Source organism: Podarcis bocagei (assembly GCF_964188305.1).
Source record: "Podarcis bocagei genome assembly, chromosome: 3".
In the NCBI taxonomy this organism is placed as follows: Eukaryota; Metazoa; Chordata; class Lepidosauria; order Squamata; family Lacertidae; genus Podarcis; species Podarcis bocagei.
In genome coordinates, this window is record NC_138127.1 from 53926945 (window position 1) to 53954028 (window position 27084).

Sequence of the window (27084 nt, forward strand, 5' to 3'; positions counted from 1 at the left end):
TGCAGAGAGTGGCTGGGGAAACCCAGTCAGATGGGCGGGCTATAAATAATAAAATTATTATTATTATTCTATTGCAGGCAGAGGTTCCATACAGAGCAAGTTGGGCAGTCTGCCAAAAGCTGCCCTCCAACCCAAGTTTCCATTTAACGCCACCTAGAAGCTCTCAGTTTTCTCTCCTCTTGGTCTGCAAGGCACCCTGCATTCAACCACCAAAAGCTGCCTCCTTGCTTGCTTGCGACTCAAAGCAAGGCATAGAAATGATCTGCATGAGAGGAAGTCTGAGAACTAAACATACAGATGGAATGTGAAATGTATTTTAGCAAATCACATCTCTTCCTCACTGAAATGTACAGTTCTAAGCTGTGAAAATGTCACATTTTGGTCCAAAAATGAGTTGCAAAACTTATCAGATGCCAAAAAACCAGCACGTTGAATCTGAGGCTTCCTTTGAGATGGAGGCTCCAGGCCAAATGGCCCTCCTGATAGGCCTTGGTCATTAAGGAACATTCGTATGCTTTTCTCAAAATAGCAGACTCCCAATCACAATCCTTTTCGTTAAAGCCATAGAGACTGACTCATTTGCAGTGAGCCAGAAAGGGCAAGCTCATAACAAATACCTTCAATTTTACCTAAAGCAAAGCTTTAGAACTGGAGAAACAACCAACAATTTCCTGGTGTATGGTGTATACACACTGGGCTGTTCCACTTCTAGATGTTTGTAGGGAATGCTATTTTTAGATGCTCCACCATACAGACACCCAACAAGTGAAAAGAACCTAGCACATCAGAGAGGAAGTTTTGAACTCAAACAGCTCCCTGCTGGTTTCAATGTGAGACAGTTTTCTTATGTAAAGAAGGCTTTACAAATATGACACACACATCCAACCTGCAATGAAAAGTAGCATGGGGCATTCTGTTATCTACTGCATGTCCATCTAATTGTTGCAGAAGTATAGGTAAAGGTACCCCTGACCGTTAGGTCCAGTCGCAGACGACTCTGGGGTTGCGGCGCTCATCTCGCTTTACTGGCTGAGGGAGCTGGCGTTTGTCCACAGGCAGCTTCCGGATTATGTGGCCAGCATGGCTAAGCCACTTCTGGTGAACCAGAGCAGCACACGGAAACGCCGTTTACCTTCCCGCTGAAGTGGTACCTATTTATCTACTTGCACTTTGACGTGCTTTCGAACTGCTAGGTGGGCAGGAGCAGGGACCAAACAATGGGAGCTCACCCCATTGTGGGGATTCAAACCGCCGACCTTCTGATCAGCTAACCCTAGGCTCAGTGGTTTAGACCACAGTGCCACCCACGTCCTAATTGTTGCAGAATTTGGTGCTAAAAACCAAATGGCATTAATCACCATAGCAAAGATTAATGCTATGGCCCAACTTTGATTCACACAGCACTTTCTCCATACATCCAAACAAACTGAAACATCGTCAAGACAATGGTGTTGTGGACAAATATAAAATGTACAAACTGGGCGATAACAGATATCACAGAAGCAATTACTATTGTTGCAACTGCCGGTCAATAAGCCACCACAAGTCCCTTCCAACTCTAAAATTCTTTGATTCTGTGAATAATTGAGTCAAAATAAGCATGTAGATTATTGCTGCTGCAGACATCCATATTAAGACAATAAAGAGATTATGTTTGTCCATATTCTCAAGGATGGCTAGGACTGATCACGTGGAAAATGAGTATTTTTTTGTGAACTAGTCCTAAGCTTATACAGAATTTAGACTAAAGCTGGGAAGATTGTTTATTCCCAGGCTGTTCTTCCATGTTTTAATAAGCTTAAATCCTCTGATCTGAGCCAAGGAAATTGTTTTTACATCATTTTTCTCTCTGATCTGCCCTCCCTACTTGTGTTCTTTTTCTTTCAGACTTTCCAGTTGGTTTTATTTATGTAGAAATACAAGCATGGTAAATTTCAGAGCTATAATTTGTGGCTTCCTGTCTCCAGGATCATTCTGAAGCAGTTCTCATGCGGCCAACTCTTCCAGCTAAATATTTACACATACATACACTGCACATAACTTTTACTTATGGGCAAGCTCTCCACATAGTTTCACATAATTTTTCAGGCTCTACATGTGGTTCTTATCATGACAACATATTGAAAATATGTGCCTACGAAACACATTTTAAATATATTTATACAAGCCATTATGTGCTTATCTTTAAGGCATTTACTATATATAGAAAAAAGGGAAGATTGGATTTCCTGTTCTCATTGCCTGCCCTTAAATATATTAATCATACCCAGGCCCTTGTTTTGGAGTCAAGGCTACAAAGTGTCTTTAAAAATCCCTGCTATGCTTGAAATCCCTAGCTCAATATTGCAATAGGAGCATATGGTGCAAGGCTGGACCTATGCAAGATAACACAATGGGGCCTCAAACAGTCCTTTATATATATTAGAACCACCACAGGACATATTTTCCTATTAGGGTGTTATCTACATTTTGAAAAAAAATCAATGCAGTATTCAATGTAAGATGTTTCTCCCAAGCAGCTGTGCCTTTAACATCTGCAGAGCAAATGACAAAACCACTACTACATTCTGTGTTAGCTTTACATCACCCTTGTGACATCAAAAAATGGCAGGTCTGGACTGAAGCTACATTCTCTTGAATAATCTTTCTGAAGCGACTGAAACTATATTCAAGAGGCGTTTTGAGCTTTGGGGTGCATACCCCACAGTTTCCCATAAATGCAATCGGTGCTGCATAGAATCAATAGGACAAGGCTTTCTACTGACTTTAAAAAACTTATTTACCATTAATTTGGTAGAATTGCCCAATGGTGAATTTTTGAAATGCAGGAGGTCATTGCCACACCCCCAAGATAATCTACAGTCATGTGCCCAAGGAGAACCTAAAACTTCAGGCAGCTATGTTGATCTTATATAGTACTGAGACTGGAGAAAGCTGAATGGAGTTTGTAGATTCTCCCCACAACCCTGACACTCTGGCTATGAAAAAAGACTGCTAAAGAGGTCGAACTGGGTGGATAAGCGTATGTGTTCACTGAAAATGTGTCCACTGGCCCCCAAAGGTTTATGATCGCTGCCTTACGTCCATCACAATTGGACTACTGCAATTAATGTGTTCAATACTAGCTACTTCAGAATAAATTTTGGAAGCTGCAGTCGTTCCAGAATGCAGCTTCAAGGACATTAGGAGGTGCATCTCCATGAGACCACAATATGCTTAGCCTGCAATTAATGCACCAACTACCAATTTGCCCCTGGGCGCAGTTCAAAATGTTGCTGATTACTTTTAAAGGTCTAAATGGTTGGAGCCGAATACCAGAGGAATCACCTCCTCCCTTGCTATCCTGTTTACTCTGTTCACTCTAGGTTCACTCTGTTGGAGTGTTGATGCTGTGAACCTTCCATCTTATGCTCAGCATGTATACAGTGGCATAGTGTGGGTTGCCAGAGGCCGGGGCCACATGGAGGGAGGGATGGGAGGGAGGGAAAAAGACAGAACACAGCAACAGAGTCACCCAGGAGTTTGTAGCTGCAGAGATAAGAAAAGAAAAGACACTTCTGGAGAGGTCACTTCCTGGTTCACATGGAGAAGCCGTTTTCAATGGAGCCCAGCAATGGAAGTGTGCAGCTGTATTGAAGCAGCATGAGGTTTTGAAAGTTTGCACCCCCAACAACTTTCGGCTGGGGGAAACTGCCCCTGTGGGCCCCCCCACACACACACACTATGCCACTGCATGTATATACAGTGGTACCTCGGGTTACAAACACCTTGCGTTACAAACACTTTGGGTTACAGACTCCGCTAACCCGGAAATAGTCCCTGGGTTAAGAACTTTACCACAGGATGAGAACAGAAATCGTGTGCTGGCAGCAGTGGGAGGCCCCATTAGCTAAAGTGGTACCTCAGGTTTAGAATGGTTTCAGGTTAAGAACAGACCTCCGGAACGAATTAAGTTTGTAACCAGAGGTACCACTGTATAGGTAAATAAAACCTTATAATCACAGAAATGCCATCAGTTCCTAGTGATCTTAATTCCAAGAAAACCCAACCAGCCTCTCACCACCTCTCTGATGGTGTAATAGAGGGGGAAGCATTCTTCAGGGCATAAAGAATGATGTTGTCTGCCAGAGCATTGGGGAATTGGCTGACCTCCCTTGCTCTGGCAAGTGAATGAGTAGATAATGAAACATTTCAAGTTTGTTTGTGACAGATTAGCATAGAGGAAATCAGAGAATGTGGAGAGTTATCAAACAGAGGCTCATTATGGCTTTGATTTTCTCTTATTTGGTTCCTGCTTCATGCTAATAGATTAAATGTTAACACATTTCTGCAAGTTTGTATGCATTTTTAAATTAAAAGAAAGTGAATACATTTCAGTTGGCTGAAAATCTTTTGTTCAACCGCAGAGTTATGCTGTCTAAAGTAAGCACAGCTGAGTTCAGTGGAGCTTACTCCCAGGAAACTGCATAGAATTGCAGTTCTTCTTATCCTAATAACCTGCATGCATGAATGTGTGTGAATATCTATAAATATATTGTTATGCACACCCAAATAAGACCCACAGGATCAAAGGGGAGTTGCTTCTAAGTAGGTCAGCAAAGGGCTACAGCTGTGGAGAGCAATCCTGTGCACATTTACTCAGAAGTAAATTACACAGGAGTTCAATTGGATTTACTCCCGTGTAAATAGGTATAGGAAATTGCAGATTTGCTCACACAATCCTGTGAATTACATCCTTAGTTTGCGTTCTGAAACTCTCTTTTAAGCCTTCTCTTCTGGATGAATGGGAGAAAAGCTAATGCTAAAAGCCATGTGTTAGAAAACAAATAACCCGGAAAAATAAGTCCTATTTTATTCAAGCTACTTGTTTTAAGCATTTTTCCCCGCATGAACTTTACCAAAACACACATACAAATACTGCTTTGTGCTTCCCTGAATGCAGTCCACAGTGACTGGCCCAAATAAATATCAACACTATGTCTATTTGAGGAAACAGAGAAAGAGCCTGTTGAATATACAGACAGTAGCTGATTCTGTTCATAGTAGAGATCTGCAGTCCTCATTGCGCCAAAGGCCTATTAGTCTCACTCCACTATCTTATCAAGGCAGAGCAGATCTCTAGTTACTGGTCTGCTTCACAACTGTGTACAGACTGCAACTTTGCATACATGGAAGTCAATGGAATTTTAAGAGACCTAAGAATAGGCAAGATTGCACCCTTTACAGTGGTACCTCGGGTTAAGAACTTAATTCGTTCTGGAGGACCGTTCTTAACCTGAAACTGTTCTTAACCTGAGGTACCACTTTAGCTAATGGGGCCTCCTGCTGCCGCCGCACGATTTCTGTTCTCATCCTGAAGCAAAGTTCTTAACCCGAGGTAATATTTCTGGGTTAGCGGAGTCTGTAACCTGAAGCATCTGTAACCTGAAGCGTCTGTAATCCAAGGTACCACTGTATTTTCAATAAGAAAGCATGAAAATGTTACATTTGTCCAAGGTTCATTAATTTTGCAGCTAGGTAACACTGTAACGGAATAGTTTACGCAGGGGAAAGTACCATTACTTCAACCACAACAAAGCCCAGATCTTACCTACGCTTTGTGTGCCTTTCTCTGTGGCTGACTTTTTAAGCTTCAGAAAATTATTGAGGCAAAATGTTCGCTTCTCTTTAAGGTGCAGTCCTGAGACATCTTGACATTTTTTGGTAGCTGGGGAAATCTCTATAATCCCACGGCACTTAGTAAAACTCTTTTGCACACTCTTCAAATTTGGGAAAGTTCCTCTCTTGCTTCTCTAATTTCCAGTTTTGTTATTGTTGTAAAGCCTCCATTGTTACGCACATGTGCTATGTAAATTGCTACAGGGCTACCTGGAAGGAAGTGGTTTCAACATTTAGAGAGTTTGCACTCTCACATTGGTCAGTTTGTAGAGCATATTCTAGGACCCTAGACAATATGCAGCAGCAATGAATGCTACCTGTATTATAAAGGCAAAAAGAACACCAGTTCTTCCTAAAACTATTTAATTATTATTATTTATAAAATTTATTTATAAAGTGTATATACTGGCCTATACCCATAGGTCTCAGGGTGGTGCACTGGATAAAATCACAACATAAAAACACAAAATACACAATCAAAACAAAAACAACCCAATAACCCTTGCTAGGGAAAACCAAGGACAGAAAAACCTAGACTGACGTGGGTGTGGGGTGGGAAGAGAAGTGCAATTTAACAGAGAATTGTCTGTGGTTATCAGTCCACCTAGAAAAAGACAGCAAAACAGGGAAGCATTCACGAATAGTGTGCACAAAAGAGAAATATATTTCACAGATGCCAGAAAAGGACGGGTTCTTTATTTCTGCAATATGTCCGATGCATTTCGGTCACAAATGCCTTTGTCAAGGGCTTATCTAAAAAGATAATAATGTGATCTTTATTATACAGTTATTAACCCACACATAAACATTCTTTAAAAACTTAGGCTATATTAACATCCTAAGTGTACTAAAATTACTGTACAAATAAGTATTGAATGGAATACCTGGAAACAGCCACAACACATTAAAACATATGACCATACTTGTTTCTTAATAAACCAGTCTCAAAGCTTGCTGTTGACAAAAACATTTAGGGCAAAATCTCACGGAAGGGCACCTCCAATGCACATTGAAATACTTCCTGTAGGAAAGGAAGAAGGCATCTTCTCTAAACTCCCAACCAGCTATTACCTTCAGCAAACATATATGAACAAATATATTTCTATATGGTAGAATTTGATGCTGTATGATGTAATTGACCTTTCACCCTTTGGTATATCATTTAGAGCAGTGGTTCAGATGGTACTGCCCCCTACGTGGAATTACCTAGGGGTGTTACTAAGAGGAAGGGGGTGGCGAGGGCACTAAGAGGCAAGGGAGGTGACAGAGGTGGATTTACCGGAGCTTGAATGGTTTGGTCATACTGGACGTGGAGCCATTCTACAACTATGCTGTGGAATGGAAGGTGGGAGGCAGAGAGGCACCAAATTTTGGCGTCGCAAAAAGCACCACTGAATTTTGAGACCCCAAGGTCCTCCACTGGGGACACGGGAGGTGGGCTCCTCTGAGTGTGTTGCTCACTTATTATTCAATGAAATAAATTTGCAGTTACAGTGGTACCTCGGGTTAAGAACTTAATTCGTTCTGGAGGTCTGTTCTTAACCTGAAACTGTTCTTAACCTGAAGCACCACTTTAGCTAATGGGGCCTCCTGCTGCTGCTGCGCCGCCGGAGCACGATTTCTGTTTCCTCCTGAAGCAAAGTTCTTAACCCAAGGTACTATTTCTGGGTTAGCGGAGTGTGTAATCTGAAGTGTATGTAACCTGAAGCGTATGTAACCCAAGGTACCACTGTACAACGAAATGAGGTCAATTTTATTAAGGCCAAAACTGTCTTTCCTACATTTATTTCAAAGTTAACTCTATTCAAGCGTAATATCAGCAGCAGCTATACCAATTTCTGAGCCTGTCTGAGCTAGAAAAGAAAGGCGGGATACAAGACAGTGTTCTGCAAACCTTTTTTGTGACCATTTGGATAAGCTGCATAAAAATATGTCCGATCTATTTGAGGACCTTCTTTTGATGGAAATTCCATACTGGGTAATAAATCCATTTTCAGATACCGAGGAAGATGGAGTAGTGGAGGAAGAACTAATCAAGGTACAAAATGACATTGAGCTGAAGTCAGAGTTTAAGAAATTTGGTCACAACATGACATTTCTGCTCGCTGTCCTTGTTGTATTTCCAACATCCTATTAGGTGGTTTTAGTGTGGTCAGCCAACTTCTTTCCAAGCAAAGAAATTGACTTCAGATTACTAAACGTGGTGATTTAAGACTCCTGGTACGTGACTTTAAACCAGATACTAGGAAACTGGTATCACTTCATCAAGTTCATCCATTGCATTAAGAATTTATTGAACGGTGAAGTAGCTACTAAATGTGCTATCTTAGACTCTTGGTAAATGACTCTTCTTCTTTGGTGATCACTCATAGCCCAGTAAGATTGTCTTCCATGAACACAGTCTTAATGGTGAGGCTGTAAGTGACTGTGGAGGCCAATTCTGGATCTTCTGCTGCTGTAGATCCTCCTGCCTGAGGCAGCCATCTCATCTTGCCTCATGGGTGGGCTAGTTCAGACATAGTATTGAGTAGAACACATGGCCTGCAATTGCTTCGTTAATAATCCTGACTGAATTGTTTTGCATCCCTGTTCCTTCTATATCTGTATGCATAATTCCCCCCCCCCTTTACAAATATGTCCTAACTGCATATGCTCCAGCTGTCCCTATTCTCTGCCCAACCCCAAATATTTTCTGCTCTTTCTCTTTGGTAAATAAAATTGTCCATATTATCCCTTTTAATAATGCTGTTCATAATGTTCTTATTCCCTATAGTATATACAAATTAAGGCTGTGCACCTGATCACACTACTAGAAAAATAGGCACTATATTATTGTAGTCACTTCCCAGTTTGTTTTTCAAAGGTTTATCCCTAAAGAAACTTTGTGGGAAGGAGGAGGAGGAAGAAATCATAGACAACAAAAGAGGGAATAAAGAAGCAGGTTGTTTTTTAGAAACATGCTTAAATTTTGGGTGGTGATGGTTGAGGTGTGATCCTAACGCTTGTGAATATTAGACCCCAGCTTTGCCCCACTCCACAATAATTATACAGGTAGCAAATGTTTCTGGATATGTTTGAGTTGCCGTTGTTCTGCAATGCATACACTCAGTTACATACAATATGCATGGCAGTGGCAGATTGTTAGTAGCAACAGGCTGCAGACCAGCGTGTTGCCTCATACACTGGTGGATCAGTAGAATAGAAAAAAACAGCCCCTTCAGGTATAGGTGACTCAGCCCACCCTTTGACTGAGATTTTATTGGTTTTTAGGTTGAAAACCTCTAAGATTTACAATAGGATGATAGACTATGAACTTAGCAGTCAGCCATTTGCAATAGACAGGGAAACCCGTGCCTTTCTTTTTACATCTATTTATATCATAGGTTAGAATTCACTGTGATGGCTTTAACTGAGCTATGGGTTTTTATCAGAGCTGCCTCCAGGTGTGAGAGGGCCCAAGTCTAAATGGGGGAACCCACCACGTGGGCCCATAGGCGCCGACTCCATGGGGCTTGAGGGGGCTCGAGCCCCCTCAAAAAAATTTTTGGGGGGGCTCGGCCCCCCCAATAATCTCAGGCGGGCGCCCTTCCAGCAGAGCGCCGCCGCCGTCCCCCGCCTCCTCCTTCGCCAGCCAGCCAGCCGCGCGCCCTAATCGGAGAGCCCCGGCCGGAAATCCCGCGAGAACAGGGGAATCCCGACTGGCCACACCTCCCAGCCAGCCAATCGGAGCCACTTTATTTGCATATTCATGAGCTTATTTATTATTCATGAGCTTTCCCGGGCCCCCCCAATATTTTTTCTAAGTCCGCGTCCCTGCGTGGGCCCTGCCCCTGTTGGGCTTACTAAGCATGGCAGCAGTGCAGATAGGGGCACTGCTAGAAGCCCTTGGTGAACACAGTCAGGTGCCATTTTACATAGCTGTCAACCTTCCCTTTTTTGTGGGAAATTCCCTTATTCCAGCACCATTTCCTGCTGCTTCCTGCTGCTATCCTGGATTGTTAGATATCCCGTAGCCTGTCCCCGGGACAGGTGAGGCTGCTGATCCCTCATTTTCGAGGCTGCTGATCCCTTATTTTCAAATCTGAAAGTTGACAGCTGTGCATTTTAATCCCTTCCCTCAATGTCCCACCATAGCATTGCCGTGGAGAAACACTCTACTTGGGAAAATGGAGCAGGGCTAAAATGATTGCTCACTGCACGTGGTTTGTCCAGTAGGCATTTGACTATGGATGTTGATGCCAACCCAGGTTGCAATCTTGTTCAAATCTGAGGGAAAATGTTGCCTTAAAATGAAAGGAGTCAACCTTCAGGAGAAGGTTATCGGGCAATGCAGTTTCTCCTCTCCTCTTTCTTTGCTCCCTCTGCCAAATTTATACGGCTCATGTGCAGGGACTGCACTGCAGATGGTAGGGCTGCCAAACATTTTCTGAACAAGAAGTCCAATTCACTGACGCGTGGCCTATTTGAGAATTATGCCAAACACCTGTGGTTTTGAAATCATGGAGTATCAGAATCCATGCTACCTCATAAGATGCAAATCTTCATGCCTTCATGGTTTCTTGCTACATATCCTCTTTTAAGGAAGGTCTCATGGTTGGTTTTCCAGCACTAAAGTGTTCCCGGCTGCTCCTGTCCATTTTTAGTGGAATTGTTGTAGGCCAGAGATTTTCAACCTTTTTGAGTCCATGCCTCCCTTGACCAACTACATTCTTTCCGCGGCACCCCTGTGGAGCTCAGGAGCCCAGTTATGTCACCCCTTGGCTGCAGAGCTGGCAGCATCTCACCCTTTTCCAACCCAATTCCTTGTGGAGTGATCGCTCAGCCTTCTCTCCTCTCCCCTCTCCTTGGGAGTCCTCTGGGCAGCCGCTACTGCCACTCCTGATCTTTGAGTTGTGCCCAGGGGCGAACAAAGGGGGGGAGGCAGGAGGCCGCCCCAGGCACCACCCTGGGGGGTGACAAGATGGCCCGCTGCCTCCCAGCTGTAGAGCAGCAGAGGGCGCACACACGGTCAGTGTGGACACTGCTTGCGCCACGTCCGCACGGCGCCCATACGGGCTGCTGCTCGCATGGCGACTGTATGGGCTGCCACTTGCACAGCGACCGTACAGGTTGCCACACGTGCACAGTCTGTAAGGACATCGTGCATGAGTTACAGGGCGTTTTGCCCCGCCCCTCGGTGCCCCACCCCGGGTGATGGAGAGGGTTCCTCCGCCACTGGTTGCGTCTCCCCTACCCCAAAGAGAGGTGCCTCCTCACACTGCCCCACAGGGACCTGGGGCCAGTCTGTCCATTCCCAACAGCAATGGCTGGCAGACTGGCTGGCTGGCTTCCCTCCTGCTTGCTTGCTTGCTTGCTTGCTTACTCGGAGCCTGCCTCATCTTCTGGCCACTAGAACCCCCAGAGGCACCATTCGTCTGCAGAGTTGATAGCAGGGCTGCTGCAATAAACAGCCGAACAAGCTTTTGGGAAGCAGATGTGAGAAGGCATCAGAGGAGGGAGGAAGGGAAGGAAAGAAAGAGGGACAGAGGCTAGTGTTGTCCGCAGTACCCCTGACCATCATTCAAGACACACTGCTTGAAAACCCCCATATTCAGCTATGGGGAATTATCCACACATTTAAAAGTGGAAGTTCCATGAAAGCCAGCAGTGTGTATTCTTGGGCTCCCAACCTTTAATCTACTTTCCTGCAAGTGGCTTAACATTTCCAGCCAAAAATGTTTTCTTATCAGTCCCCCAAACTCCAGCAGTTCAACACAGTGCTGATGAGTAGAGGAATAGCCTTTGCTAACTCATTATAATCTCTTGCCAAGTTAAACAAATACTGGCATGTGTAACACACAGGGCAACCTTGACGGGACCTCTCACGTGGATGACCCATGGACTTGTTACTCGTTTCCAGGCGGCGCTGGGAAGCAGCAGCACATCTCCAGCACAGACTGTAATAATCACATCATGCGCACTTCCCATGAACGTGGCTTCTCCCCAAAATATTCTTCTAACCGCTTTAGAAAATTTGTTATTTTCATAGGACTGAATGTATAAGGGCATTTTATAATGCGGCTGTTGTTGGAATACTTTCCTTAGGGAAATTAGTGGTTTTCATTTTTTGTCACTGGTAATAACTGTGGGTAACCATACAAAGCTGTAAATACGTACTTAACTCTGATTTCTGTCATACTATATATACAACATAAAACCTGTGGAAACAGAGATGTCGAATGTCAAGTTCTACCACTATAATATGTGAGCCACGTATATGAAACAAGCCTCATGCCATTACTATTTTCCTTAAATGTGTATTATTATTATTATTATTATTATTATTATTATTATTATTATTATTATTATTATTTCGTTTCTGTTCTGTCCTTCCTCCCATGGGAGGCCAGGATCATGAATAGCAAAACAATACAGGGCTGTAGCCAGTGCTGCCCCCCCCCCAGGGTACTCATGGGTACGCAGTACTGGCACCTCAGTTTTTGTTGTTAAAAAACGTGGCACTTACTGTAACAACTTCATGGTGAGTACTGGCACCTATTTTTCTAGAAAAAAACATTTGTTGAGGCTGAAAAGCAGTGCAATCCTTACCATGTCTACTCAGGAAAGCCCTTACTGAATTTTGTGGGGAATGACTCCTAGGCAAACGGGAGTGCAGCAAAAGTCATAATCATAGAACAGCCACTGAAATCAGAAGAGCCACTGAAATCAGTGAACTAAAATTACGTTTCAATAAAAGCGTCAACACATTTCTAAAATGCAAAATTGCAAAATAATACCAACTGCTGAATTTTAAATCAAAGACCAAGTTGAACAGATAAGTCTTCAATTGGTGTCCAAGCATAAACAGCTAAGTGTGTGTAGCTGCTGGCTATGCAGAAAGGAAACAATTGCTATGACTTTCATTTCCCCAGCAGTTTCAGGAGCGTATAATAGTCACAGAGGACTAGTTTCCTATGCAGCTACTGTAGGGTTGATAGGAGCACATTTTCAAGCAAGCAGCGTGATTCAAATACTGAGTTGAGTCCACCCTAGAAAAGGAGTGGCTGGGACTGGGACAAAGGAAGAGAGCAGAAATTGGGGAAGTCAGGTGTGAGGATCCTTTTGCCCTCCAGATATTGCTGAACTACAAGTCCATCAACCCCCACAAGCAGGGTCATTGGCTAGGGATGACAGTTGTAGTTCAGCAACAACTGGAGTGCCAAAGGTTATCCCCCCTCCCCCGAGTTAAGTAGGAAGGAAGATGTCTAGAGGGCCCCTTTCTGCTTTAAGAACCTAGTGGGATCAAGATAATGTCTCCAAAAGTAAACGGTTCAGTGGACAAGTGTTAGAAGTAGATGGGGGGGGTAAATGGACTCCCTTGGTTAGATATTCATATCTGGGAAAGTCATCCATGCCCCAGGGTAAATCACAGATGTCTATTAAATGAGTCTTGCAAACTACTTCCAAGGCTTATGTGCTGGCAAACCAATATTCAGCGTTGTGCGAATTAAGTTTTCCATCCATTTTTCTTCTTGTTATGAAACTTAGCCTTAAAATTAGATGTGCATGAATATGATTGCATTATACATGTGAATTTATGCCTCTGTCCCAAAAGTAAAGACTGTGACTTGTGAAGCCCTAATCACAAACAGAGTAGATTGTTAAAAACTACTCAGAGTGATAAAAATATTACTGTGCAAAAATATTGCCATTCCTGTTTGATGCCCCTGTTACTGATGAGTCTGTTTCACTGAAGAAGTAACCAGAAGAGGCTGAGTCATTGCAAAAAGGCAAGTTTCTCCACTAAATTCACTGAAGTGACATTGTACGAATGCAGTTCTCATCTCCTTCTGTGTGGGCACTCTGTCAGAGCTGACTAACGTTTCTGTTCCTCCAACTCTCCTACCTCAAGACAAAGTCAAGTGCTGAATTCTCCCTCCAGTCAGCAGCTTTCTATTTTTAAAACCGATGTCACAGCAATGTAGGTGGTTGTAGAGTTGCATTCGATTAAATATTAAGACGTGGCTTCAGCTGCCTGTGTCACAGCCATCACACCACTGAAATAAAAAACTAGATGGTAGACGCAAACAGGATGGGTATCTCTAGAGAACTGGCTGGTGATTTCTACAGAAGTATTCACCAGTCACTTCTCTTAAGATGAATCAGGAAGCGAAGCATCTTAGCACTGAGCTTCAGGGTGATGGCTACAATGGGGAAGGAGAAAATATGTACCTTACGCTTGACCACATGGATCTTCTGTCATTGGTGCTCTTCTGACCAAGTTTGTTCTTATGTTTTGCCTGTGCTGCTTGCTAATTTGCCCTCAGAAACTGCATAACATGGAAAGACTTGGCACGAATGTAACTCTGGATGCTATGGAAATGCAATGCCAGTCATGATCTGACAGAAGACTGACCTGTGGCACCTCTTACTGGTATGTAGTACTTCTAGTGTGAAGCAGTTACAGGATTTCTCCTCAACAGGCTTCCTTTCCTGTAACTGCAGTGGATGCTATAGATGAAGAGACAGAACAAAAGGTAACCCCAAAGTCATCTCACATGGCAGCGGCTTCTAAGTGATATACCATAAGTGAACCTTTTTCATATCAGTCTTTTGAGGAACCCATACACAGGTGAGAGAGCACCCCTAAGGATTCTGGTGTGTGCGCTGGGATGCCATATCATGCTTTGCCATCATCCCACATGATCTGATATTGCACACTGGAATCCTCCAGAGCTTGTGATCCACAGAAGATTTGTGGGCAAACTGTTTAACAGGGAAACTTGCTCAACTGTTTCAGCTGTTCTGCTGAACCTCAGTAAACTTCAAAAGAATCCCATGGTTTCCTGGAACGCACTTTGAAATCCACCGTTTCCCAGTCATGTTTAAACTTATCTCCGTATATCAACAGCTCAGTTCAGTAGCGCTGCACAATGCATCCAGAAACCTCTGAATTGCAGTTCATGGAAAAGTACATACAATCCTGTTCACAGGAGCTAAAAGCAGCTTTTCCTATGATGGTTTGTCAATTTAGATCTAATACCATTTATATCACTTAGCCATGCAAAATGGAGTTCCTTTCCTCATAGAAAAAAATACAGAACGAGTAGGTTGCTTCCTTAAACCCAGGAAGTTGGGGGTGGGGGAGAACTTAGACTGAGTTATATGTGTGGCCTCGTGCTATACCCCAAGACAAGGGGAGCCTTGAAAAAGGGCTGTTCCCTCTTCCAGAAGCCCACATCTGACTCAGGGTCAAATCAGGCCCTGGCTGATGCAATATGACTTCCTTTCAGGCCTGCTGCTCCACAGGCCAGCATCGACCACATCCTAGGTTACCCCCACAAAATGTACAGTCTTTCTGCAGATCTCCTCTCTTGGTGTGGCTTCTGTATCTTGGCTTTAACAGTCTTAATTCCAGGACTCCAACGCATCTTGGAAGATGACTAAACCTAGAATACTGCTATTCCCTCCTTGGCCTCGCTCAGTAGGGCTTCAGGGAGAGCCTGAAGATGACCTCTGGCAGGGGAGTAAAGGCCAAGCCACCGTTCTTAGAGGCCTGACTATTCTCTTGACTTCCACTGGCCCTCCTCCTCCTCCTCTCCCAGGTATTTTATATCCTTCAAGTTTCTCCACCCTTCATTCTGGCTGCAGGTCTGCAGCTGTGCTCCTTCTGTCCAACAGGCAGATGAATGAGAGGGCCCTACTCTGCTCCTTCTAGCAGCCTCCAGGCAGGGTCTAGGTACAGTCTTCTCAGGAGCCATTGCCTGGTTGGTGCTCAGTGGTGAGAACTGGGAATAATTAAAGCACAAAGACCACCACTGCTGGTTTTTCAGAGGTTTTGTTTCATTTAAACACCTTCATTTCACAAGTTGGCTTTCAGGGAAGGAAAAACACACACGTATTGGAAGAAAGTATTTGGTTTCCCTCTCGTCGAGTAAAGCTTTCCATTTCTGCCATCTGTTTCCTGATTTGGAAGAACTTTGGCTTCTTTTTTTCCTACCTGAACCTGAACAGAATACTGCTTCTAAATCATGGTTATGAAAGAGGAAACAGAATGCTAATTCATTTCCTAGATTCTAAAGAATCTAGGATAAATTGCTTGCATAAATTGCTGTTGGTGGCTAGGGTTGACACAAAAACCCATCCTTCCAAAACAAACTTATTTTCTAGATCCACTGACATTTCATGCATCTTCTACTTTACAAGGTGCAAGGATTAACACGAAATTCCTGGTTCTTTTTGGGCAAGAGAGAGCCCATTATTGTCAGTATCCCTATTTACTTTTCCAGGTACGGTAATCAGAACAGCCTTTGTGCAAGTATCTATAAGGCACATTCTGCAACTTGAAGGCTCCAATTATATGCACACTTAACTTCCCTAAGAATTCCAGTGAAATATACTTTCAATGTATATATATAATTGAGCTGAGCCCAACATAATATCGTATGTCTTCTTGCCAAGTTAGCTTCACGCCTTTGAGCAGAATGAACTCAGTGAAAGCAGGTTAGAGAAAAATGTTCTTTTACTTATTTCTTTTCAGGTGAGTCTTGATCCACATGAGACTTCCAGTAAAATATGCAATACTACATGTGATATACCAAAAAGATAAGGTTTTTTAAAGAGGGGTGAAAGAACTTTCTCTCTTTAAGCATAAGGAAAATGGAGCCTAAGGCAAATTCAAGACACTCATTTGAGATCATTTACTCCTCAAAAGGTTTGGCATAAAAACAAATCTCCCTAGGAACATAAATGAGAAATGATTGTGCAATGAAGCTAATTATCTCTTAATATCTTTATTTTGGAAAGAGATTTTCCACTAGAACTAACTCACCCAGTTTCCAATTTAAGCTTGGGGGGTGTTGTGGGGGGCAGGGAATATTTTGCTTTGGGAGCTGTAAGAATTGCTGCCAACTTGAGCTTTGTGGGGCATTTCAGTGCAAGTTTCCAGATTCAGTTTCTGTTTAACCAAATCCTCTTTTCTGTAGCTTTTCACATGGTACATCAAATGCCAAGTTTCCTTGTATTTATGTGTTAACCACTGAGGATGTAGGGCTGTGTTACAGATGTTCTACTATACCCATGCTATGAACATTCTGTCCCAAGAGCCAAAGAATTTAAAGTTATATAAATTATGTATTACTATTTTTTACAGTAAGGGGTAACCAACGTTTGGCGGCCAATTTTCAATTTTGAGTGCCATATGCACCATGTTGCTTCTTTCCAGGTCCTTGGGAACACACTTCCCACCACATCCCCAACAAAGAAAAAATAGGCCAAAAGTGGGCAGGGGGCACACAGGCATTTGGCAGCACCCTGGAAATTCCATAGTTATTTGTATTCTTTCATCAAATCAATGGAATGGGCAATAACACTGAAACTGCCCCTCTGGCCACTGGAAATAGAATTGAAAAGCAGCACTTATTCTGGTTTCTGAGATTTCAGCAACCATGGACAACACTTCAAAACATATTTTTGAAGGTATAAAAGGTAGAAGTTTGCTTTGCTTTTTTTAAAAAAAAAATGAAACTGGAGGTTGTCAGTAGGTTAAATTCTGCCCCTGATCCCTCATTTGCCCTACCAAAGGTCTTGATTTTAGGAGCTATAGACTAGTGAATTAGATCAAGAAGTCCTTTTAATTTATTCCTATCTCCCTAAAAAGGTGGTGAGACTGAGGGGAATAGTTTTGAAATCCTGCTTTCAGAGTCTGAGGTATTAGGAGTCACAAGATATTAAACTTGAAATTTTGCACCATGCTTAGCCAACCTGGTTCCCTCCATACGTTGTTGGTGGGATGATGGGAATTGTAGAGCAACATCTGGAGGTCACCTTGGCTACCCCCTGCTCTACACAGAAATTGTGCTACCAATGAGGTGTGGTATCACCACTTGTAATAATACTTCAAAATGCAAACAGCCCTCACCTAAATCCTTTTTTGTTGCCTTCAGTGGTTTCTAGGAGAGGGATTGTGGAAACTCACACTTTTAGCTATACTTCACTACAGCTTCCATGCAGATTGATTTTGGTATGAATAGCTGGGTGTGTGGAATAGCATGGGGGAATGTGGATATTGGTGAACACAAAACTGTTTCTAAGCTTGAAAACTGCTAAATTGTTTTTGTTCTGCTTGCCATTTGACTGATAGTTTCATGCTGGTTTTCATGTTTTAATTGCTGCTGTTTTACCTACTAGTAGTCATTTTAAATGCCTTGTTTGATGTATTTTACTGCCTTTTGCTAGCCACCTTAGAAGAATTTTACCCTAAAAGGCCAGAATACAAATAGGTTATTTATTTATTTTAAGTATTTTTGTTAATACAGAATTAGTTAACTTTCTGTGCAAGCAGGCTTCATGGTAGGAAACTTTTATTTTATATACTGATATAAAAGGGAATTACTCTGAAGTCAATGGGAAATTGGGATGAAGTAGGGGCAGCTACTCCCGCTTCACATATGAACATACAATTGATTAAACAGTGGGTGAGAGAGTGTTAATTTCTGCAGGTATGGGGTAGAATCATAGAACTATAGAGCTGGAAGGGAACACGAGGATCATCTAGTCCAGCCCCCTGCAATGCAGAAATCTTCTGCCCAATGTGGAGCTCAAACCCACAACCCCGAGATTAAGGGTCTCAACCCACTTGGTAGTAAAGCTGTGTGCTCCCTTCCATGCAGTGCAAGAGCCACTTCCAATATAGTTGGTGGATATGTGCAAATTAAAGCCGCCATGTGTACAGTGTTTATCTGTCAATTGACTGGATCCCTACCAGCCACTCAACATCCCACTGGGAAAACAGTGCTGGTCAGATGAGAAACTATTATTTTATAATCGTTTTTCACGCAAAAAAATGTCCCGAAGCAACTTAAAAAGATTGATGAAATGGAAACAAACCTGAAAGGCACTAAAACCTCACATAAATACATTCATCCACATGATTAATACGGTTGCTGTATTCATGCACACTTCCATTGGAGAGCTGACATCCTGCAGAAGCAGTTCCCACAATATGTGGGAGATAGTGAACAACACACACACACACACACACACACACACACACACACACACACACAAAAATATATACACACACATCTACAGGGCCACAGGGCCATGACTGTTAAGGCTAGCATATATGTGTGTGCGCACGCGCGCGCACACACACACACACACACACACACAGGCAAGACTAAGCTGTGCTAGAACATACACCCAATTTGTAAACATGAGAAAATGCACTACAGTTTAGTGCTGTAATAAACTTCTTTATCTGGTCACTTTTCAGGTAAATACATTCCCTCAAACGTTAACTTGGTACCATACAACTTCTGCCCTTTGCTGGTTAGGAGAAATTATTCAACTGTGGGATTTGCCTCTGTGGAATGAGGCAAATTTTTCTTTTATTCTGTGTTTTCCTAAGTAGACGAAGCAACAGTGAAATTTGTCAAGAGGAGATACTAAGGTGTATTCATTCCAATTACAGATATCAAAGCGTCCTGCATTAGTGTTTTTGGTCAGGGCTATGGTGCCAGGGGGGTTATCTGCACTTTTCCTGCCTTCCTTAGCTGTTTTTCAAGGTCTTGTTAAAGGCCCTTGGAAACAGATCACAGAGAAGCAAAAGTACACCAGAAATCAAAATAAACCAATTAGAAGTTTGGCTCATCAATGACCCCAAAGGAGTGGCTTCTGTTTTGAGCATCTATTGCCCAATCAAGGGAAAGAAGTTGTCAAGGGCAGTGTCAACTAGTCCTGCCTAATGCTTTTGAGAGCTCTTCTTCTAAAAACAATGCAAAACCAGGATCAGAGCCTGTCATGGTACTTTAGATGGATTGCATATTAGGAGTGGCAAATACTACACATATCTGCAGTGAAAATATATCACGTATTATTCTAACCTTGCAATCTAAGGGAGACTGAGCCTGAAAAATACGAGTTTACCTAATGTACTGCTGGTAAACTTTGAACCTGGGACTTCTTGGTTCACAACTCAGTGTCATAGCCACCTTCTCTCATGTGAAACAGTTTCAAAACAATTCATGTGATGCTTCCATCTTGGTTAACAAAAGAATTAAAGACAGACATGAACATATTCATTCTTTCCTGAGAACAGAGGTTACTTCCTGAACTGGACGATAAATTTCAGGCTCAAGAGAGAGACCATTTTCTTAGTTACATCTTCCTTTATCATTATCTGAGGGAGATATTTAGCTTATATTTGAACTTCATACAATACACCTCACTTTCTAAATCATACTTGCCTGCATCTTCAAAGAAAAAGTGAACTGCAATTTCAATTACATTTGGGTTTGTTTGTTTGTTTTACTGCTTCTTTTTAATTGAAACCACAAAGTTTTGAATACTATGAGAAAACATCATCAAGATGCAGAACAGCTGCACTAGCTTTGGTGAAGTTTGCTAGGCTGGTACCAATAGCCAGTTCAGCTTGAAAGGTAACTCAAGTTATGTCATTGTTTTAGCTTGTTTGTGAAAAACAGGATCGAATTTAGTTATAACCATATGCATTCTTTTAATGGTAAAAATTTGTGCAAATCCATTCAACCTAGTATAGTTGTGACAGTTTCCTAGACAGTTAATTTAACATCTGTCTCCCCATGCTTGTTATAAACTGCTCAAAAAAGCTTGCCAAGATCACATTTATCATGTTAGACAGCAGTGTAAAATGTGATGAATTCCTTTCATCAGTGTAGATGGTGCTGTTTTCAGACCATTCAAATAACCAATTTAATGGGGTGAGACCTTTTTTTTTGCCTTGGCTAATTAGTACCCAGTGATGTCAGAGACAAATGTAAAAGCTGCATAAAAGGTTAAGTGTTGTTGTTTTTTAAGAAAAAGAAAAGAAAGAAAGTGTAATTTAAATACTTTTAAATTATTTTAAACAAGATGTTCTTTGTGGATCTCTAACAAAAAAACCCCTCTTTCCTACACTTGCTTTGAAAACAACAAACTATTTGCATCCAAACACTTCTGGCAAGTCCTCCCTTCCACAGACCACCCCAACTCTCACCCAATGCTACTAATTTAATGATGGCAAACAGTTTCTTCCCCAACACTCTGAAAGAGCAAACTGCCTTTCAAAAATGTAACTCATCACAAATCAGCCTTTAAAGCCCAAATAATATAAAAACCAGTTCAACCTTGAACCACAGTTGATGCTCCAGAAGCTTGCAGGGATTGCTTTCAGAAGGATACTTTGGTTAACAGCTATTCAGTCTTAATCATAAAAAAGCAATAAGATATATTCATTTTTACCATTGTCACTTGAGATGCATTTCCTTGGCATGTTGTAGCAATCCATGTCCTAATTGGATGAGTATTGCAGCAATTCAGGGAAGAACAGTTTAACTGTACTAAGATTTTAATAACTTCAACCAAAATAGCCTCACGTTTGTAACTAATCAGAACAAAGGAAGAAACTGCATTTTATTCCTGACAATAGTTGAGTCGTCTCCAGTCACTTGCAGTGCAACCACGTTGCTTAAAAGGGATGGGGGGGGAGGGGGAAACCTCCCCTTTTCTTCCTTCTTGGTCGGGATTGCAGCGTAGGAATCCATTTTTTGCTGAGTGCTACATAGTCTGCAGATCCAGTAGGTTGCACAGCATCAGTGTCTTGTAGCAAATGAAGTGCCACCAGGCCTCATTACGATGCAGAGATTGCTTCTGCGTGGGTCATGCGGATTTCAGGTCAGCAGTGACCTCTGAATCACTCAAGCCTGATCGGTTTTTCTCCAGAGGGCTGAATTCCCCCTCCACCCTTGGGCAGGTAGAAAAATGCTACGTCTTGCGATCTCTCTCCTCGCCTCTCCTCCTGCTCCCCCTTAAACAGACCCCCTCTCTCCAACTCCAGTGAATCTCGAGGCAGAAACATTGGGGAAAGGGCAAGCTTCTCCAGGGGGAGAAAATAAAATACAATGCAAAACTGCTCAGTAACTCTGTGGGTACTGCAAAACCATTTGAAGGTGGAGGGGAAGAAAAGGCACTTAATATCAAATACCCTAGAAAGTCAAAACGCAGCCAGTTAACTCAGTGAGTCAATAACTTGAGTCTCGTGATCCAGCTGACCAGCAGGGAGCGCTCTGTGGAGGAGGATTTCGTGGAGGAGGTCGCCGGGAGCTTCTTGGCTCCATCCTCCTGGAACGGGATCGTCGCACTGTTGTGAAGATCCACGTTAACAAAACACCTGCTCCCCCTGATGTAGTCTGCACCCCTCACTAGCTGCCTCTCCGCCACAGGCCTGGAAAACGGATGCTGAAGTGGGGAACTTTCTTCAATGATGGGCGGGATTCTCTCATTGCTGAAGTACCGGCAGAGGGCATTTTCACCTGCAACGAACAAAGAAAACACACACTTATCAGAGCCAGCATAAGGAGATGCAGAAGAGAGCGTTTCAACACCTCCAGCCAGTCTGAAGTTTTGGTGAACTGCCCCACACAGATTCCCCTCACCATCACCTCTCTCAAAGGTTACTCAAACTTGTGTTCTGCTCTTCACCTCCATTTTACTTACTGTTGTACAAAGTTGAGGATTTGCGTTTTGCTTTAGGGCTAAATTGTAAAGGTACGTGCAAGTACTTGCATTAAAATCCTGGTGGAAATAAGAGCTTTGGGAAGGGGCAATTTGGAGCAGAGGGCAGAGTTGGGTGTTTAATCCTTCACCCACAACTTCTCCCCTGGAACTCCCCCAGCAGCTGTTTAGGCAAGAATTGTAGGGGGGGGGGAGTTACACGCCTTTTAGCCTTTTTAGAGAAACGGTAAGAAGGAATGTGACAGAGGTATAGAAAATTATACATGGCATGGAGAAGGTGAATAGAGAGCAGTCCCATCCCATTCCATCTCCCCCTCTCATATGACTAGAACTCAGGGACGTCACATGAATCTGAATGTTGGAAGATTCAGAACAGACAAAAGAAAGTGCTCCTTCACACAGCAAGTAGTATCAAAGGCTACCAACTCAGATGGCTATCAAAGAGGATTAGAGAAATTCAGGGAGGGTCAGGCTATCAATGGTCTCTAGCCATAATAGCTATGTTCTGCCTTTAAATACCAGTTGCTGGGGATCACAAGGGGAGAGTGTGTAGCTGCACTTAGGTCTTGCTTGCTGACTTCCCACAAGCATCTGGTTGGCTACTGCGAGATGCTGGACTAGATGGGCCCTTGGCTCAATCCAGTATAGGTAGGTGGGTGTTTCCTCATACAACTCACTTCTCCTCACTTCTTCACTCAAAATCACCACTATCCCTAAAATCTGGAACCATTTTGCTTTCAGCACACCATACTGTATGTAACATGGATTGTCTCTCACCTGCTTCAAAGCCCTAGAACACTGCTAAAATTATTTTTTTGTATAAACTGACTCTAGTGCTAGTCCTTTAGAGTACAGCATTAAGGGGCATGAGGAATAACATCTCTCTCCATGAAATAAATCCCTGTATGTTGCACTCCTCAACAATGTAGTGATTTTCTCTCTACGCTAGTATAGCTTAGTTTATGGTGACTGGCACGTACAGAAAGGGAAGCAGATTTGGCTCTCAGTACTGTATAAAGTAAATGAAGGAGGACCTTTGTGCAGTAGAGAACAGAAACACTGTTTCACACTGGCTATAACACTCACCTTTGTTTCCAATGTTGCAATACAAGGCAAACAAAAGCAGTAATGACTTTTGAACGTCCCTCACCTGTCTGCAAAGGTGTGCATTGAGCAGGGTAGTGAATGTACAGACAAGTGCATTTAAGAAAGCGGCGATCCTAGAGCACAATTTCCTTACCTTTTCTCCCCATTGCTCGGGGCCTAGAGAAAGGTTCTACACCTCCCAGCCAGTTTCCATCTGCAGGCATAGACAACGGGCGAGGCTTTCCTAAAGGCAACACAGAAGGGGTTTCAAGAAAACAGCGCTGAGTTAACTTCATATTAGCTGATCTCAATGACAGACACAATGCGAAGAGTTTACACAATCTATTCAAAATAGGAAGAAGCTAGCTGAGATGCAATACCAGCAAGCAACAGGATGTCTAATAAGCTTGGACTTGTAGCAGCTGCTCTGCCCTGTAGGAATGTGGGACCAGTTAAGATGGTCTGCCTCCACAAACTAATGGAAGGTTTCTGAATGCTCTGGCGGAGTTTCCAACAGACAGAGCCAACAATTCTGCTAGGGCTCTCAGCTCTGTGTGGAATGGTGATAGGAGAATGGCCGTCACACAATCGCTTCCGGGGTTCCTCTTTGGAATGCAACTTGGTTTACTAAGAAACTGCAGGTGATGAAACAAATCCAGAGATGGCTAGAGCGCAAGTGGTATAAAATTTGTTCTGAAGCTGACTTGGACACTTGCTAGGGCATATAAACACACCTATCGAGTAGCAATGGAGGCAGCTAAGAAGCTTTTCCATGTGGTCCAGAGGCTTGTCAACCCAAACATGGGAGTTGGATCTCTGGAGCCAACTATGAATGATTTGCCCAACACTTTGAGGATGAAGTCACTCAACTCCATAGCAATTTGGATGCCACAGCTGCGGTAGAGTGATGTGTCTTGTGGGATCCTTTTTCAATTTATGTGGCCTGGTGATGGGACAGGATACGTGTGGCTATCTTGATCTCCGCCTATCCTGGCTGGTGCCTGTCATCCTAAAAGAAGTAGCAGTGCGTCCACTCCTCAACAAGCAGGGATAGAGGTGATGGTCTTTCCCTGCTATCTGCTCCCAGTGGCTGGTACTTAGTGACAGATTTGGGGACCTAATTTTCAAGCCTTTGTTTTACATTGGAGGCTTTGTCACATACACACTCCAAGACCCTATTACCAGGCATAAGCAAACTTAGCCCTCCAGATGTTTTGGTACTACAACTCCCATCATCCCTAGCTAACAGGACCAGTGGTCAGGGATAATGGGAGTTGTGGTCCCAAAACATCTGGAGGGTCGAGTTTGCCCATGCCCGCCCTATACACTCTGATGCACACAGCTTTTCTCCTCAGCTGATACATGTAACAATTTACTCACCATAGGATTGCGTTTTTTCCCTCATCTTTGCAGGAAAAATATTTGCTTCCATGGAATAGCCAGGCAATGGATCAGAATCAGTAAGTGTAAACCTTCTCCTCCTGCATTCCTGATCCAGGAAGGAATTGGGAGATTCTGCACCTTTGGAACCAGGTAGGGGTTGTTTAGGTTTGCTGCCTCCTGCATAAACAAAACTCCCCTTCTCATCCCTGCAAAGAGATAGGAACTTGATTAGCAATGAAAATATAAGGTATTGTGATTCTGCACTCGTGGATGGTCCTTACTACTGTTTGGAAGTAGTGGGACATTATAGCTATTCAAGATTGGGGGGGGGGGATGCAGAAAAAGTAAAAGGAATGAAGACATCATCAAGGGTGCATGAGTTGGGTCCTACAATTCTGCACAAGCGCAGAAAAAGCATAAACTGTGGTACTAGGCCAATGATTCAGCTAAGAATGTTGGTTCTTCTCTGAAAACAAGCTCCTAGACAGGATGCTTGAAGGTATGTGGGCAATGCATGGTGCCATCATAGACGCCAGAGAGGTGGTTGAACAAGGTTTATGTGATCTGGAGTGAGTCCTAAGCACTCTGCAATTCAGATTGCCCCTTCCACAGGATTAACAGCATACATCATGCAAAATAGTCAGAATTTCCAGATAATGGATTACTCCCACTCTGTGTGGGGCTGACCTTAAGGCTGGTTCAGAAGCTGCAGCTGGTGCAGAATGCTGTGGCTAGCATGCAGTGAGGAGCGACCTGCTACTAGTGTGCAATGCTCCTGTTAAGGGATCTGTACTGACAGTCAGCCCTGGTGCATAAAGCCCTAAGCAACCTAGAACCTGTTTGCCTTCTGCGATCCTGCTTGAATCCTTATGTCATCCACCAGGGCCCTAAGACACCCTAGAAATTTGTTTCATGTGAACCCAGGGCAGAGTTTTTAGGGCGGCAGCATTCACATTGCAACATACACTCCCCATGGTAATTAGGTTGGCACCAACCATGTGTTCTTTTAGGTCCTTTTCTTAAGACTTTTTATTCAATCAGGCACTTTCATAGTAGCATTGCTGAATATTGTTCCTGTTCATTTTAGATATGGATTCAATGTATTTTTATGGGTGTGAATTTTGCATTTTGTTTCTCTCTCTCTCTCCTCTATTTCTTACACCCTGCCATGATATTTTAGAATGGTGAGCAGTTTATAAATATTCTACATCAATAAACAATAAATCTAAAATAAAGGCGCTTTGGGGTTAAGAATTAGGTAGGTATTGGCATACCGAGGAGCATATGGGATAGATGGCGGTGGAGGTATGTAAAGGTCCAGAATGGCTGGTTTCTCTTTCTTCAGGGAAGCATCCATGCTGCTTTCAGGTGACTGGGTAGTAGTTGCAGGTGGGCTGGTCTGCAGTGAGAAAAACAACAGGTAGTTGCTTAAGTAAATTAGATGTACACTGTGCAACTGGCCCTTTCCATCTACAATGTGACAACATTCCTCATTTCATCTCTCACCTGAGCCACTGGAAACAGACACATTGCTTCTTGTTTTATGTTTACTGATTGTGCTTCATTTTCCTTAGCTGCCTAGAGTTGTTGAAAATAAGGCTACATGTAACAATTTAAGGTAAACCTGGCTGTGTAACTCCAGGCACCCGTGGAAGAAACCAATAACCTGTATCCAACCAAAAATCTGCAGTTTGTTGTTTTGTTTATTGCATTTCCAAATTAATAATAGTGAACTGCTATACTCTGAAACCATAGAAATGACTTGCTGAAGAAAATGAGCCCCTTGAGGCTTTTGTGAGATATTAAATATATGTTGATAACTTCTCTTAATTTTCCTTCCACGTTTTCTTAATAACCTTCCACATACGTTCAAAGGCAATGCACAAAATCTAATAAAAACAGTTACAGAATAGCACAAAACACAACAGGAGATGAGTTGAAAAACAATGCAAAGTGGACACCTATGGCACAGACCTGTTCATCAACTCGGAAGGCTAAGAAACAGCTACACAAACACCTGCTTAGCACGTTCTTGCCGAGCAACAGCTTAAATAGTACACAGACAAAAGTGGTGGGAACTGTACCTGCACCTATAAGCAATTCAATTATTAGCTTCCTGAAAGTGTCAAACTACTCCCTTAACATTACTTGCTCAGCCTCAAAATCATCATCTTCTTAAAGCTATTAATCCTCATTTCTTTTCCACACCCTTTCTCTCTCACACAGAGATGCCACAACATCCCAATTCTGCTGATGTTGGCAACTGGCAAATGCAAACACCACCATGAAAACAAAAGGGGGAAAATCACACAACTCAGCTAGGCTACAAAAGAACATTGGATAAAACTGCTCTTTTAGAAAACATAATCTCCCATCATTAGTTTTCCAGCCCATCGAGAATTTACTGTTTACTTCTAGAATTCATCAGTCCAAAGGATTATAAGC

General features: G+C 42.8%; 2 protein-coding genes across 2 annotated transcripts in view; both read right to left on the reverse strand.

Moving 5' to 3' along the window:
- IPCEF1 (interaction protein for cytohesin exchange factors 1) overlaps nt 1-5610 on the reverse strand; it is a 50667-nt gene extending 45057 nt beyond the window's left edge. The window contains exon 1 of the mRNA XM_081187451.1: nt 5591-5610. The gene's annotated coding sequence lies outside the window, so the exon portion shown is untranslated. The remainder of the gene's footprint in view (nt 1-5590) is intronic.
- Nucleotides 5611-18858: 13248 nt separating this feature from the next.
- The window catches only part of CNKSR3 (CNKSR family member 3), a 59517-nt gene continuing 51291 nt past the window's right edge, over nt 18859-27084 (reverse strand). Inside the window, exons 10-13 of the mRNA XM_081187442.1 lie at nt 25914-26038; nt 24637-24845; nt 23411-23500; nt 18859-21968 (exon numbers count right to left, since the gene is read on the reverse strand). Of these exons, the coding sequence (XP_081043568.1) occupies nt 21670-21968; nt 23411-23500; nt 24637-24845; nt 25914-26038 (723 nt within the window). The 3' untranslated portion in view covers nt 18859-21669. The remainder of the gene's footprint in view (nt 21969-23410; nt 23501-24636; nt 24846-25913; nt 26039-27084) is intronic.